Source organism: Schistocerca americana, chromosome 2 (assembly GCF_021461395.2).
Source record: "Schistocerca americana isolate TAMUIC-IGC-003095 chromosome 2, iqSchAmer2.1, whole genome shotgun sequence".
Lineage (NCBI taxonomy): Eukaryota > Metazoa > Arthropoda > Insecta > Orthoptera > Acrididae > Schistocerca > Schistocerca americana.
In genome coordinates this window covers 860,418,548-860,432,697 of record NC_060120.1, presented here as the reverse complement: position 1 = coordinate 860,432,697, position 14,150 = coordinate 860,418,548, and the positions used below count along the sequence as shown (strand labels likewise).

General features: G+C 43.6%; 1 protein-coding gene across 2 annotated transcripts in view; it reads left to right on the top strand.

Annotated features, from left to right (window-relative positions):
* The window catches only part of LOC124594958 (chromosome transmission fidelity protein 18 homolog), a 467,415-nt gene extending 453,485 nt beyond the window's left edge, over window positions 1–13,930 (top strand). For both annotated transcript variants that reach the window (XM_047133468.1, XM_047133467.1), the window contains exon 20: window positions 13,707–13,930. In XM_047133468.1, coding sequence (XP_046989424.1) covers window positions 13,707–13,810 — 104 coding nt within the window. In that variant the 3' untranslated portion in view covers window positions 13,811–13,930. The remainder of the gene's footprint in view (window positions 1–13,706) is intronic.
* Window positions 13,931–14,150: the final 220 nt, after the last annotated feature.

Below are 14,150 nucleotides of genomic sequence, written 5' to 3'. Positions count from 1 at the left end.
ACTATAGACGAGTTGGGTTGGGAAGTCGTTCCGCACCCACCTTATTCACCTGAACCTGCACTCTCAGATTTTCACAATCTCAGAGCTTTGGGTCAAGTGAAGAAGGTGGGTGCGGAATGACTTCCCAACCCCTCACGTCTATAGTGTCTTTTGTCAGTCTAGCGGAATTCTGACGGGCGTTATCGTGAAGTAACATCGCTTCATGCAGTCTTCTTGGTCGTCGTTCGTCGATTGCGTCTGCAGGACGCCTAGTTGTAGACAATAAATGTCAGATGTGGTAATTACACTCGGGGAAGCAGTTCGTAGTACATGACACCGTCGCTGTTCCACCAGACATTATTTTTCATCGATGCGCGTAGGACTTTGCTCGGGGAGTTGTAACATTGTTTGGGCTCAACCATTCGTTTATTTTCCTTACGTTAGCATAAAGACACGGTTTCTCGTCAGCAATAACGATACAAGATAGGAATGGCCGTTTTTGTTCAGGAGCCAATTGACAAGCAAGCAGAGATGCCCATGGGGCCAGCCGCTGACGTTTGTTATTTTGGCTTAGAGCATGCGGTACTCATACACCCAATTTTTGAACCTTCCCCGTTGAATACAAATGTCGCACGATGGTGGAATGATCACAGTTCATCATCACATTTGCCAGTTCTCGAGTACACTGACGTGGATTATTGTGGATTAATGCGTTTGAACGATCTTCATCAAACCCCGAAGGTCTTTCTAAACGTGGTGAGTCACTTATGTCAAAACGATCCTCCTTAAAACGAGAAAACTAATTTATTGCTTTGCCCTGTCCAATGATAATGCGTCCGTAGACGGCACAAGTGTTTCTGGCTGCCGCCTTTGCTGTGACCCCTCTATTTGATCTCAAACAGAAGATAATGTCGGAAATGTTCGATTTCTCCACTTGGTACTCCATTTTCTAGCGTCCACATCTCCGCCCACTATCTCCAAATGATGATATGTAATCTCAGATAGCAACACTGTATTACAAATAAAAAATGACACTCCATAAATAAACACAAGGCAGTTAGAATACCAACATCAGAACAATAACGCTACAATGTTGTACACCAGCCTAGTAACGTAATCCTGCTACTGAAGCCGATGGACTCAACGGCCACTATACAATTTACTTGTGTTTCTGTTTGTTTACTGTTAACCACAGCAAGAGGACAGGTTGCGTTACCCGAGGTAACTCCGTTGTGTCCTTTTACGGGAGAGTCAAAGTAAATCTGTCAGCAGCTCGTGGTCTAGTGGCTAGCGTTGCTGCCTCTGGATCACGGGTTCCCGGGTTCGATTCCCGGCCGGATTGGGGATTTTCTCTGTCCAGGGACTGGGTGTTTGTGTTGTCCTCATCGTTTCATCATCATCATTCGTAACTGTGGCTAGATTCGACAGTGTAAAAAAAATTGGACTGTGTAAAAAAATTGGACTGTGTAAAAAAAATTGGACTTTGTACGGGCGCTGATGTCTCCATTGTTGAGCGCCCCACAATCCAAACATAATCATCATCATAATACGCTACTGGCCATTAAAATTGCTACACCAAGAAGAAATGCAAATGATAAATGGATATTCATTGGACAAATATATTATACTAGAACTGACATGTGATTACATTCTCACGCAATTTCGGTGCATAGATCCTGAGAAATCAGTACCCAGAACAACCACCTCTGGCCGTAATTACGGCCTTGATACGGCTGGGCATTGAGTCAAACAGAGCTTGGATGGCGTCTACAGGTACAGCTACCCATGCAGCTTCAACACGATACCACAGTTCGTCAAGGGTAGTGACTGGCGTATTGTGACGAGCCAGTTGCTCGGCCACCATTGACCAGACGTTTTCAGTTGGTGAGAGATTTGGAGAATGTGCTGGCCAGGGCAGCAGTCGAACATTTTCCGTATCCAGAAAGGCCTGTACAGGACCTGCAACATGCGGTCGTGCATTATCCTGCTGAAATGTAGGGTTTCGCAGGGATCGAATGAAGGGTAGAGCCACGGGTCGTAACACATCTGAAGTGTAACGTGCACTGTTCAAAGTGCCGTCAATGCGAACAAGAGGTGACCGAGACGTGTAACCAATTGCACCCCATACCATCACGCCGGGTGATACGCCAGTATGGCGATGACGAAGACACGCTTCCAATGTGCGTTCACCGCGATGTCGCCAAACACGGATGCGACCATCGTGATACTGTATACAGAACCTGGATTCATCCGAAAAAATGACGTTTTACCATTCGTGCACCCGGGTTTGTCGTTGAGTACACCATCGCAGGCGCTCCTGTTGTAATGCCGCGTCAAGGGTAACCGCAGCCATGGTATCCGAGCTGATAGTCCATGCTGCTGCAAACGTCGTCTAAGTGTTCGTGCAGATGGCTGTTATCTTGCAAACGTCCCCATCTGTTGATTCAGGGATCGAGACGTGGCTGCACGATCCGTTACAGCCATGCGGATAAGATGCCTGTCATCTCGACTGCTAGTGATACGAGGCCTTTGGGATCCAGCACGGCGTTCCGTATTACCCTCCTGAACCCACAGATTCCTTCTGCTAACAGCCATTGGATCTCGAACAGCGCGAGCAGCAATATCGCGATATGATAAACCGCAATCGCGATAGGCTACAATCCGACCTTTATCAAAGTCGTAAACGTGATGGTACGCATTTCTCCTCCTTACACGAGGCATCACAACAATGTTTCACCAGGCAACGTCGGTCAACTGCTGTTTGTGCATGAGAAATCGGCTGGAATCTTTCCTCATGTCATCACGTTGTGGGTGTCGCCACCGGCGCCAACCTTGTGTGAATGCTATGTAAAACTAATCATTTGCATATCACAGCATCTTCTTCCTGTCGGTTAAATTTCGCGTCTGTAGCACGTCACCTTCGTGGTGTAGCAATTTTATTGGCCAGTAGTGTAGTAAGTTATGTGTTGCGTTTTAATATAGGCATGTATAAGTGAATATTTTACTGTAATAATTTTTGAACAGGTCTTGGAGAGAGGATTAAAAGACATTCTGATGTTCATATCTGTCTGTGTCTGCGACGTGAAACCATTACGAAATAGTTACACTATCTACGATACAAAGTCAGTTGTACAAATTCAGTCTTCCCACGCACCATCCACGAATGGAATAAAAATAGGGTAATGTTTTGATGGTACAAATTATTACAGGCCGTACGACTGGTTTCAAATTACAGAAGTAGCTGTGCGTTTAGTAACTCCTGTTGTTTGGCGTGCCAGTGGCCACCACGCAAGTATAACATATTACGGCGGCCATATTATGGGACCTAGTTGAAACTGCAACCGCAGGCCACGGGAGCTAATTCCGGTGCACGTCTGCGGAAGGACGGCTAATAGGTTATGCCCCTCAGAGTCGGAATGTAAACGCAGGCGGGCCGCGGCTAAACCGAGAGCTCCTCTTCTTTCCGCCGTCAGTTACAGTTGGGGAGCTCCGTAAAACTGATTATACTTTCCCTGCGAGCTCTGCACCCGGCGCATTTGTCTAATTTAGTGGTGCTGTTTGTCTAGCGTCACCAGCCGTTATTGTATTTCCTTTGCGTCCGTTTGTTCAGCTAATGAGATTCGTATGCCCGCGGTCGTGCGCCCTGATAGGATTGTCATGCGTAATTACACCGAATAATTACTCTGCTAAGTTGAGCGCGCTCTCGCGGTCTGAGTAAACCAATCAGCGATTAAGAGAGAGGGCGAGATAACGCCCTGCTCTGCCTAATTCGCTCCCCGCGTTCGTTCGTTCGTTCGCTCACTGGTTCGCTCTGTGCGCGCTGCGAACTGCGATCCCCAGGGACCGGAACCGACCGACGCCAGAGAATGGCAGCCGTGTTTCTGCGGCGCGCGCATGTTTGCCGTGCAGATGTGGCACTGGTGAAGCTGCCCTCGCGTGAATGTGGACGTGGTTTTGAACGTGATGCGCTACTGGTCCGCACGTGGTGCCGGCCTGTGCAGAGTCTGCGGCGCCTGGTACAGAGTTGACGCCTCGGTGCTCCAAATTTTTTGGTTTAACTGAAACTCTATCATCTTTGAAAATTTTACTATTTGTGCGTAACGTAGGGTAAAATCTTTCATTTCTCTTTTGAGTCGGGGCCTGGGAACTCGTATGACTCCTCTTCCCTTCTTTAATGGTCATCGTATTTTGTTAATTTTATTGGGCTATGGTAGTTTGGATAAACGGTCAATGGCCACGGTGGATACACCAGTTTCCGTCCGATTATTGAAGTTATGTACCGTCGGGCGTGGTTGGCATTTGGATGAGTGACCTTTTGGGTCGCCATCTGCTGTTGACCTACCGGTCCGCAGTCAGCCTCGCGATGACAGTTGACGAGCTGCTTGACTGAGTCGTAGTGGCTTCGGGTCACGAAGGTGACAATGGCCAGTAGAACGATTTGCTGATCCCACACCACTCCATATCCGCGTCCGATGATGCCAGTCGGATGAGGATGACACGGAGGTCGGTCGGTACCGTTAGGTCTTCTGAGGCCGGACGCAGTTTAGTTTATTTGAGTTTGAATGGATGACTGATGTTTTGGTTTTTGCTTCATAACTAAATTATCGCTCGTGGTACTCTGCTTTTATGCCATCCCTGTAGGTGAATAGTCCCTACTGTTTTAAAATTGTCTAAAAAATGCCACGTAAATCTTCGATTTTGTAAAACATTTGTTGTGCCACGTCTTGTGTTTTCCGTTGGAGGCATTTTTCTTACAGCTCTTCGTGGAACTCCGCAGTGAGTATTCACTAACGGGCTCCTAATTCCCATAGAAACACGTGTTTTGTAGGACTTGGAGAGTCCTACAATTAACTCCAAAGGTTGTTAACCAGAACGTGGAGCGATATAACGCACTTTGTCCTACCGTTATCCGTAGAGTTGACTATTTTGTTTTAACGTTAAGTTAAAGGAGGGTATTACTGGTTTCCTAATTTTCATTCCTTCATTTTTCTCGGTGACAAGGTGTGTGTGTGTGTGTGTGTGTGTGTGTGTGTGTGTGTGTGTGCGTGCGTGCGTGCGTGCGTGCGCGCGCTCCCACAAGAGCTTTCTTTTTTTCCAAATGGGCGCACGGGATGTGTCCTCGTTTCGTGAAGAGTCCTGAGGCGCGCGTCCAGAGCAAGTGCAAAGTAAGTTCTGCAAGCATTTGCTAAGGTGTTTACTTCTGCAAGTCGCTTGGGCAAGTTAATTTCAGGAACTTTCTACAAGTACTTGTAAAAGTGTTTCCTCAAGACTTGCGTCGTGAGAGACGGAAGTAGAAGTTTGTAGATTCGTGCTTAAAATCCAGAGCAGCCGCCACAATTGTTGCACTATTATTATTATTATTACTCAAGAAAAATCGTGAGAGAAAACTAAATTAGACAAAAATAAATATTTGGATGAATACAGAGGCGTACGTATTATAGGTATTAAAATACCCTATTGAATGAACCAAAATCAGAAGAGATCGGTCAGATGAAAATATTTCTGAGAACGTCGTATGCAAATTTCGAACACATGTCATATATTGTACAACAAATATTCGAAAACAGAATACAAAAATGCGGCATGTTGCATCAACAAGAGATCAACTTTCAATTACTCTTCGATTTTTGCAAACAGTACTTATTACTTTTATTACAAATGTAATACATTTATGTTCATACTAACATTAAAAAATCAGCTAAAATTCAAAGACGTCTGAATGCGATTCAACTTCCCCGTCTGGAGAATAAAGCAATCAGTAAATTCATTCCGCGCTACCGAGCGAGGTTGCGCAGTGGTTAACACACTGGACTCGCATTTAGGAGAAAGACGGTTGAAACTCGCGTCCGATCATCCAGATTTAGGTTTCCCGTGATTTCCCTAACTCACTTCGGCCAACTGCCGGCATGGTTCCTTTCAAAGGGCACGGCCAACTTCCTTCCCCATCCTTCCCTAATCCTCTATGACTGATGACCTCGCTGTTTGGTCCACCCCCCAAAGGCACAAACCAACCATTCCGCGCTTATTCGCTGACGGTGGCCAATTATACAGGGTGATTTAAAAAGAATACCACAACTTTAAAATTGTGTATTTAATGAAAGAAACATAATATAACCTTCTGTTATACATCATTACAAAGAGTATTTAAAAAGGTTTTTTTTTCACTCAAAAACAAGTTCAGAGATGTTCAATATGGCCCCCTTCAGACACTCAAGCAATATCAACCCGATACTCCAACTCGTTCCACACTCTCTGTAGCATATCAGGCGTAACAGTTTGGATAGCTGCTGTTATTTCTCGTTTCAAATCATCAATGGTGGCTGGGAGAGGTGGCCGAAACATCATATCCTTAACATACCCCCATAAGAAAAAATCGCAGGGGGTAAGATCAGGGCTTCTTGGAGGCCAGTGATGAAGTGCTCTGTCACGGGCTGCCTGGCGGCCGATCCATCGCCTCGGGTAGTTGACGTTCAGGTAGTTACGGACAGATAAGTGCCAATGTGGTGGCGCTCCATCCTGCTGAAATATGAATTGTTGTGCTTCTTGTTCGAGCTGAGGGAACAGCCAATTCTCTAACATCTCCAGATACTGTAGTCCAGTTACAGTAGCTCCTTCGAAGAAAAAGGGACCAAAAACTTTATTGGCTGAAATGGCACAGAAAACGTTCACCTTAGGCGAGTCACGTTCATACTGAGTTGTTTCCCGCGGATTCTCAGTGCCCCATATACAGACATTGTGACGATTGACTTTCCCGTTAGTGTGGAAAGTTGCTTCATCACTAAACACAATCTTTGAAACGAAAGATTCATCTGTTTCCATTTGAGCAAGGACAAAATCACAGAAATCGATTCTTTTAATCTTATCAGCTGCCGGCAGTGCTTGAACCAATTTCAGACGATAAGGTTTCATAACTAACCTTTTTCGTAGGACTCTCCATACAGTTGATTGTGGAATTTGCAGCTCTCTGCTAGCTCTGAGAGTCGATTTTCCTGGGCTGCGAACAAATGCTTGCTGGATGCGTGCTACATTTTCATCACTCGTTCTCGGCCGTCCAGAACTTTTCCCTTTGCACAAACACCCATTCTCTGTAAACTGTTTATACCAACGTTTAATACACCACCTATCAGGAGGTTTAACACCATACTATGTTCGAAATGCACGCTGAACAACTGTCGTCGATTCACTTCTGCCGTACTCAATAACACAAAAAGCTTTCTGTTGAGCGGTCGCCATCTTAGCATCAACTGACGCTGACGCCTAGTCAACAGCGCCTCAAGCGAACAAATGTACAACTAAATGAAACTTTATAGCTCCCTTAATTCGCCGACAGATAGTGCTTAGCTCTACCTTTTGTCGTTGCAGAGTTTTAAATTCCTAAAGTTGTGGCATTCTTTTTGAATCACCCTGTATATACATACTTTTAGGATTCCAGTGGTACATTTGTTTCGGCACATCTGTCTTTGCGCCTTCTCCTTTTCGGCACTGACATTTTCGTGTCGGTATTGCACACAGAAAATTTCCGCAAGTTTGAGTATAAGTTTCAGCAACTGTCAAGTTAGGCAAGTACTTGCAGCAAGGTGCAAAATGCAAGAAACTGTTTCCACAAACTTGCGGAAGCTGTTTCTGGAAGACGGCGAAACTTGTGGAAGTCGACGTGCTGGGGATATTTCCAAGCCAGACAACTTGCTTAAATTGCTTCTGGAAGCGACTTGCGGAAGCTTGCTTGCTTGTGGACACACATCTTTCCCATGGTCTTGATGAGGTTGATAGTTATCTTGTTTAAATTGGCCCACTATTGCATGAGGCCCAGTTGATGCTGCATTCTGGAAATGATTTCTACCAGGTTTCCGTCACTTGCGAGAAGCGCTCCGACTGCGAATCGGCGATATTTCATATGGCTCGCGTAAAATAACGTTATCACCGGCGCAGAAACGCATTCTCGTGGTGAGTACGTCACGTTGTTCCAGAGGGGTGGCCGTCTCGTGTGACTGTCGCCACCCAAGCTGCACGCTTGGAGTGTTTTCTTTGCTATCTCTTTACTAAATTGCATGGCACCACAGTATTCATGCACAGTACGTGCAGGGAAAGTTCTTCATAATAAGGCACATATGATTAAACGGGATGTTCGGAAATTCCCGTTACAAACTTCTAGAACTTGTAGAAGGGAGTGAGTAGATAGTATTTTGGATTGGAACTCGTGTCCAGAGACATAGAGTTTCCATGCGATAATCATTTGAAAGCATTTTACAAATTGTTGATCAGGCATGACCACTTGTTTTACAGATCCACTCGTTAATAGCCAAAGAAGTTGCTCGCGTACTCGTTGACGGGTTCTCTTCAACGTGATGCAGTACGGCCTCTTCCAGTTCAGTATGCGGTGCGTCCTTGGAGCAGTACAGTCACGCTTGTTGACGGTGAAGGTACCGTTTCTCAAAGCTGTTGCATAATTGTGGCAAAAAGGGTAATCGATGGAGTCGGACGGTGTGGAGAACGATCTTGATCAAGGAGACAAGTGGCTCTTCCGTTACCGGTCAGAAGGATCATGTCTGTGTATTCTGCAAACTTGTACGCAACCACGTTGCTCTAACACTCACAGGCACGTGAATGAGGCTCGAACCAATCGTAGATGTAGTATAGACATCAACTGACATCAGCAAACATGTTTTCAAACGGTTGTAGAACGGAAACGGTATGTTTCCGGACTTGGGAGCCTGCTGGAAAACATTAAGTACTCACTGCCCTCTTACAAGTCCTGTAAGTTGTAATACGAATTTCCGTACACCCTGTACGCAACGCCATTAATTTTTTTGTTGTAAGAGGCTCGAAAGGAAGCAAACATCTCATTAAAAATTATGCTTGAGAGGGTGTACAATTTACTTAATTCTATATGATCGTCAATCCTGCTAAACCGTTACTGATGCTACGATTCAATACGTTGGGAAATATGCTTAAATTAAATAACAAATTAATACTGTGTAGTGTGTAACAGTAGTAGAGTTTTATTGCAGACTGGCCGTCAGTTTCTGGAGACACCTTCTTATAGATGTTATGGTTCCATTTCGTGTCATGAGTCACCACCTAAAGTTTGTCCTCTTGCATAATATTGTCCATGAGTATGTTCGTCGTTTTATGGATCTAGGTCAGTGCCTGGGTGAGTACGTGTCAGGCTACAAATCCACAGGTCGTGAGTTCAATCTCCAATCGGGCCTACAATTTTTTGTGTTATTTCACTGTTCTTTCACCTCTGGGAATGACATTTTAATTTGAAAAATTCCAAATTGCACCGTGGTTCGGAGTCCACGGCGACCCTTTGCTCCGCCTATAAACGGCTGGATAGGTCAGTTCATAGGCCGGAGGAAGGCAGGCGCATAGCAACTCCAATATGATGTCTTGTAAAGCGCTACGGAGTTCAAACCAATCGACGAGTTGAGGACAGCTTGTGGTTGATCTATTCTTCTTCTTCTTCTTCTTCTTCTGTTGCGCCACAGCCGATGGTGAGCCTTGGCTTCGTCAATTACGAGCAGTGTTCAATGCATAATGGACCACACTTTCTTCTCGACCCATATCGGTTGAAAAATCCGGAATTTGTTGTGAGACATCGTGGAATATTCCCGCTTCAGCCCTTCTAGTTTTATGAAGTTCAGATAAGTGGCAGCGCTAGCCATAGCCTTCAATATGGCGTCTGTAACGGGCGTGCGTTGCGAACAGAGAGCTGTCATTGAGTTTCTTCAGGAGGAAAACCAGAGCATCGCAGATATTCATAGACGCTTGCGGAATGTCTGCGGGGGCTTGTCAATCCATTCTATTCGGTGTCACGCAATAAATTTCACTATATTTCTTCCTTGTATTAAGGCTCGTAGCTAGGTGTTATGGCGTATCTTCCAGGCTTCTTCCTCTCTTATTGGGCCATAAATTTCGCGTAGTAGTTTTCGTTCAAATGTTTCTAAAGCATTTTGTCATTTTTTATGAGCGTCCATACCCTTACCCCTATGTGACAATTGGGCGAACTAGGCAGTTTCCTTCTTCTTGTGACAGGGTTGTTTCTGAAGAGTTGTAGCTGTACAAAGTAAACTCTGTTCTCTTCTTGTATCCTTTCCCTTTTAGCCGTTCCAATGCTGTTATCATCATATTAAGGACGAGACTTGGAAACATGTCCCATTTATATTTAGATATTTAGGGGTTCTTCTGCCCTCGAGTTCGACAATATCGTATATTTCGTTTTATTTTAGTTTACTATGAGGCCGATTTTTAATGCCGTTGGTTCCATCGCCAGGTATGTTTCTTAAGTGTATTGGAATTTCGTCCTACTATTGCCATGTCATCAACATATGCACCAATCTGGCTAGTTTTCATAAAAAATATGCTGCCTCTTTTATTGATTTGATTTACTACGCTATGCAGGGCTACATTGAATAAGATGATGGAGAGACAATCACCTTGCTTCACGCCTTTATTAAACACAAAGTTTTCACTTGTCATATTGAGTAACTTTATTGTAGCTCCTGTCTCTATCATTGTCATTCTCATTAGATTTATTTGTTTAGGACGCATACCAACTTCTCTCGACACTCTGTATAAATCTTGCTGATTTATGAGGTCAAAGACGTGTTTGAAATCGATGAATAAGAAGTGCAGATCTAATTGATGTTCATGGAACTTTTTCATCATTTGTCTTATCGCAGATGTTTGATCACTTATTCCTCTGGTCATAAACCAGACCGATTTTCCCAAGTATGCCTTCTGCGCAGTTTTGTATCTTTTATTGAGTATAGTTGTGAAAATCTTGTAAGTTGTACTTAGTAGTGTTATACCTCTGTAGTTTTCACATGCTGGGATGAATTATTACAACAAATAAAAAATATGTTTGTGCCCATTTTCTTAAGCGATCTATTTCAAATCGCACAACAAAGTTACCAAAAATTGCTGTCTTTTGAATTCTCAGACGTAGCGTTCACAGTATGCCTTCAGTGATTCGTCATGGATCACGATTATTGACCAGAGGTATAGATATTATTATAAAATAGGGATTTTTCAGTATTTGATAACGTTTTTGTCGGAGCGCTCCAGTGATGCTACAGAGATTCAATAGGCAGACAGGTTTTTCTGCAAGCCCATCGGCTGCGGCATGGTCAAATCTGTCGGATAAATAACATTTTGCAAATCGGTAAATTGAGAAGGTATATGTGTATTCACCGGTTGATAATTGTGAGATTTGCAACTCGAATCGAGTAACTAATAACATTACAACAGCCGCACAATGCGTATGATAGTACTAAGCCCAGTGTATTATTCAAATAGGTTTCGCTATTCCTCCATATGGCATCGCTCTAAAAGAAATTACAATTTTTTTCATGTACTGATATTGACTTTTTCTGCTGTTAGTTCTCTATTCAACAGTCTTTCTCTCAATTGAATTTGTCGTTTATTCTGTGCGGTCATTTCTTTTCCATAACTTTTTCACTTTTAAATCAAATGCAACCATCGAGGAAATGGTAAACCGACGCATGAATTCAGTGTTTGTTAACTGTAATCGGGGTGCTGGTAGTTAATCGAATTCTTGCACAGGCGATTTCTACGCTACGTCGACTCGCTTTTTTAAATCTTGTCCATTGTGGTTTTTGTTGGAGACATGGCTGGAAAAAAATAAAGGGAAAGGTAAAACGCCTTCAGTCACAATCGTTTTTATGTTATAACCCATCTCATACACCAAACATTAACACCCCGAACGTGTAGCAAGTTGAGTGTACAGATTACAGTGCAACAATTACCTGAGTTTTACTCTGGAAAAATATTCTGAACTCTCCAAATACGTCGCGAGTAGCGCGCTGGGGGCTTAGGTTCAACCACTGCGAAAAATGCACAATGGATAACCCCATGTACCCAAAACAGAAACATACAAATCATCATCCACGATAGACTGAAAGTACACTTCATGCAGAAACTGAAGGTAAGACACTATATCTGTCACAACTATCTGAAGTGTTTTTGTGCACAATGATAACTTTTCCAAAAACAATATAAATCAATAAATAGATTTATTCAGTAATTTAACATTCTATCTATTATTACCACACACAGCAGACAAGTCACCTCTGTAATCTACAGGCAACTGTCATGTTAACTTTAGACTCGTTTTATAGTAGAAAAAAAAACCACCGAAAACTGTGTGTACCGTTAGTCTATGTGATGTCTGTAGCTTTGTAACGTACACAGGCATTGGAAATATTAACATAAGTAAACCGGTTTAACGCACAAAATATGTTTCACAACGTTATCCACGCTTGAGGTCCATACATTTGATAACACAAGCACTAAATACCCTGAGGTGACAAGTGGCATGGAATAGTGATATGCATACACACAGATGGCGGTAGTGTCGCGAACACGAGGTATAAAAGGATGCTGCATTGACGGAGCTCTCATTTGCAGTAAGGTGATTCATCTGAAGGTTTCCGACATGATTGTGGCATGTGTCGGCAATTAAAAGACTTTGAACGCGGAATAGTAGCCGGAGCTAGACGAATGGGACATTCTATTTCGGAAATCGTTAGGGAATCAATATTCCGAGATCCACAGTGTCAAGAGTGTGCCGAGAATACATTTCACCTCTCACCACAGACAGTGCAGTGGCAGACGGACTTCACTTAACCACCAAGAGCAGCGAGGTTTGCGTAGAGTTGTCAGTGCTAACAGACAAGCAATACTGCGTGAAATAACCGCAGCATTCAATGTAGGTCATACGACGAGCGTATCCGGCAGGGCAGTGCGGCGAAATCTGGCGCTAGTGGGCTCTGACAGCATAGAACCGACGCGAGTGCATTTGCTAATAGTACGACATTGCCTGAAGCCTCTCTCCTGGGCTCATGGCCATGTCGATTGGACCCTGGACGTCTGTAGAACCGTGGCGTGGTCAGACGAGGCCCGATTTCAGTTGGTAAGAGGTGATGGCGCAGACCCCTTTGAAATCATGGACCCAAATTTTCAACAAAGGCACTGTGCAACTTCGTGATGGTTCCATAATGGTGAGGACTGTATTTATATGGAATGTTCACAAACAACGATGAAATTTTTGTGCATGACAAAGCGCCATGTCACCAGGCCACAATTTTTCGCGGTTGGTTTGAAGAACGTTCTGGCCAATTCAAGGGAATGGTTTGGCCACCCAGATCACCTAACATGAATCTCATCGAACATTTACGACACATAATCGAGAGGTCGTTTCGTGCACAAAATCCTGCACCGGTAACGCTTTAGCAATTATGGACGGCTATAGAGGCAGCATGCCTCAGTATTTGTGCAGGTGACTTCGAACGAGTTGGGAGTCGATGCCACGCCGAGTTTCTGCACAACTACTGGCAAAAGGAGGTCCGGCACGATGTTAGGAGGTGTTCCATGACTTTTGTCACCTCAGTGTAATTTTTGTACAGATTGTTGTTTTAGTCAATCTTATTTCATCACGCAACTGAAATGTATTTGCCTAACAGGGCCAGCGGGAATCTTTATCTACAACTATTGATGGCATAGTGATAAGCACCTGAAGATGAGCCTCCAGCGCTTGAAATACATTCTTCTTTTTAATAGTAATAGTGAACTATTAGTGATTTTCACCCAATGTTTTTTCCCCTTTCATTATCCACATTTTGTTTGTGTCGTCGCCATGTGAGTGTGAAATAAACATGCAATATTTTTTTAAGTGAACTAAATTATTTTTTTTTTTTTTATTGCAGGTCGCCGTATCGATGAGATTGTGAAGAGTGACATATGGTTCCATTTCAAGGAGGGCTTCAGTAATGCTGTCAGAAAGCCCATCAAGATGAAGGACCTTGCGTAGACAGCAAAGAGACTTCCTAGTGGGTCTGACGCACGGGCAGAGTATTGTCTATAACGAGATCCTTCGTGTACAGAATACAGTTTTTAATTACGTGCTGTTAATAAACGTGTGTCAATTGATTATTGCAAAATAAAATTTTTATATTTATTTTTAGCTTCCTTTTTCTTTGTGGTGTTCCTTGTTTGATATGTTATTTAGGAAGTTTCAATCTCAATTGAAAGTTATTATTTGCTATAGCTTTATCAACTCAATCTATGCGATATGATCCGTTTTACGGTCTTGGTCAACTAGTAACTCACATTACGCACGTCTTCGGCGATATTATAAAAACTTAATCAGA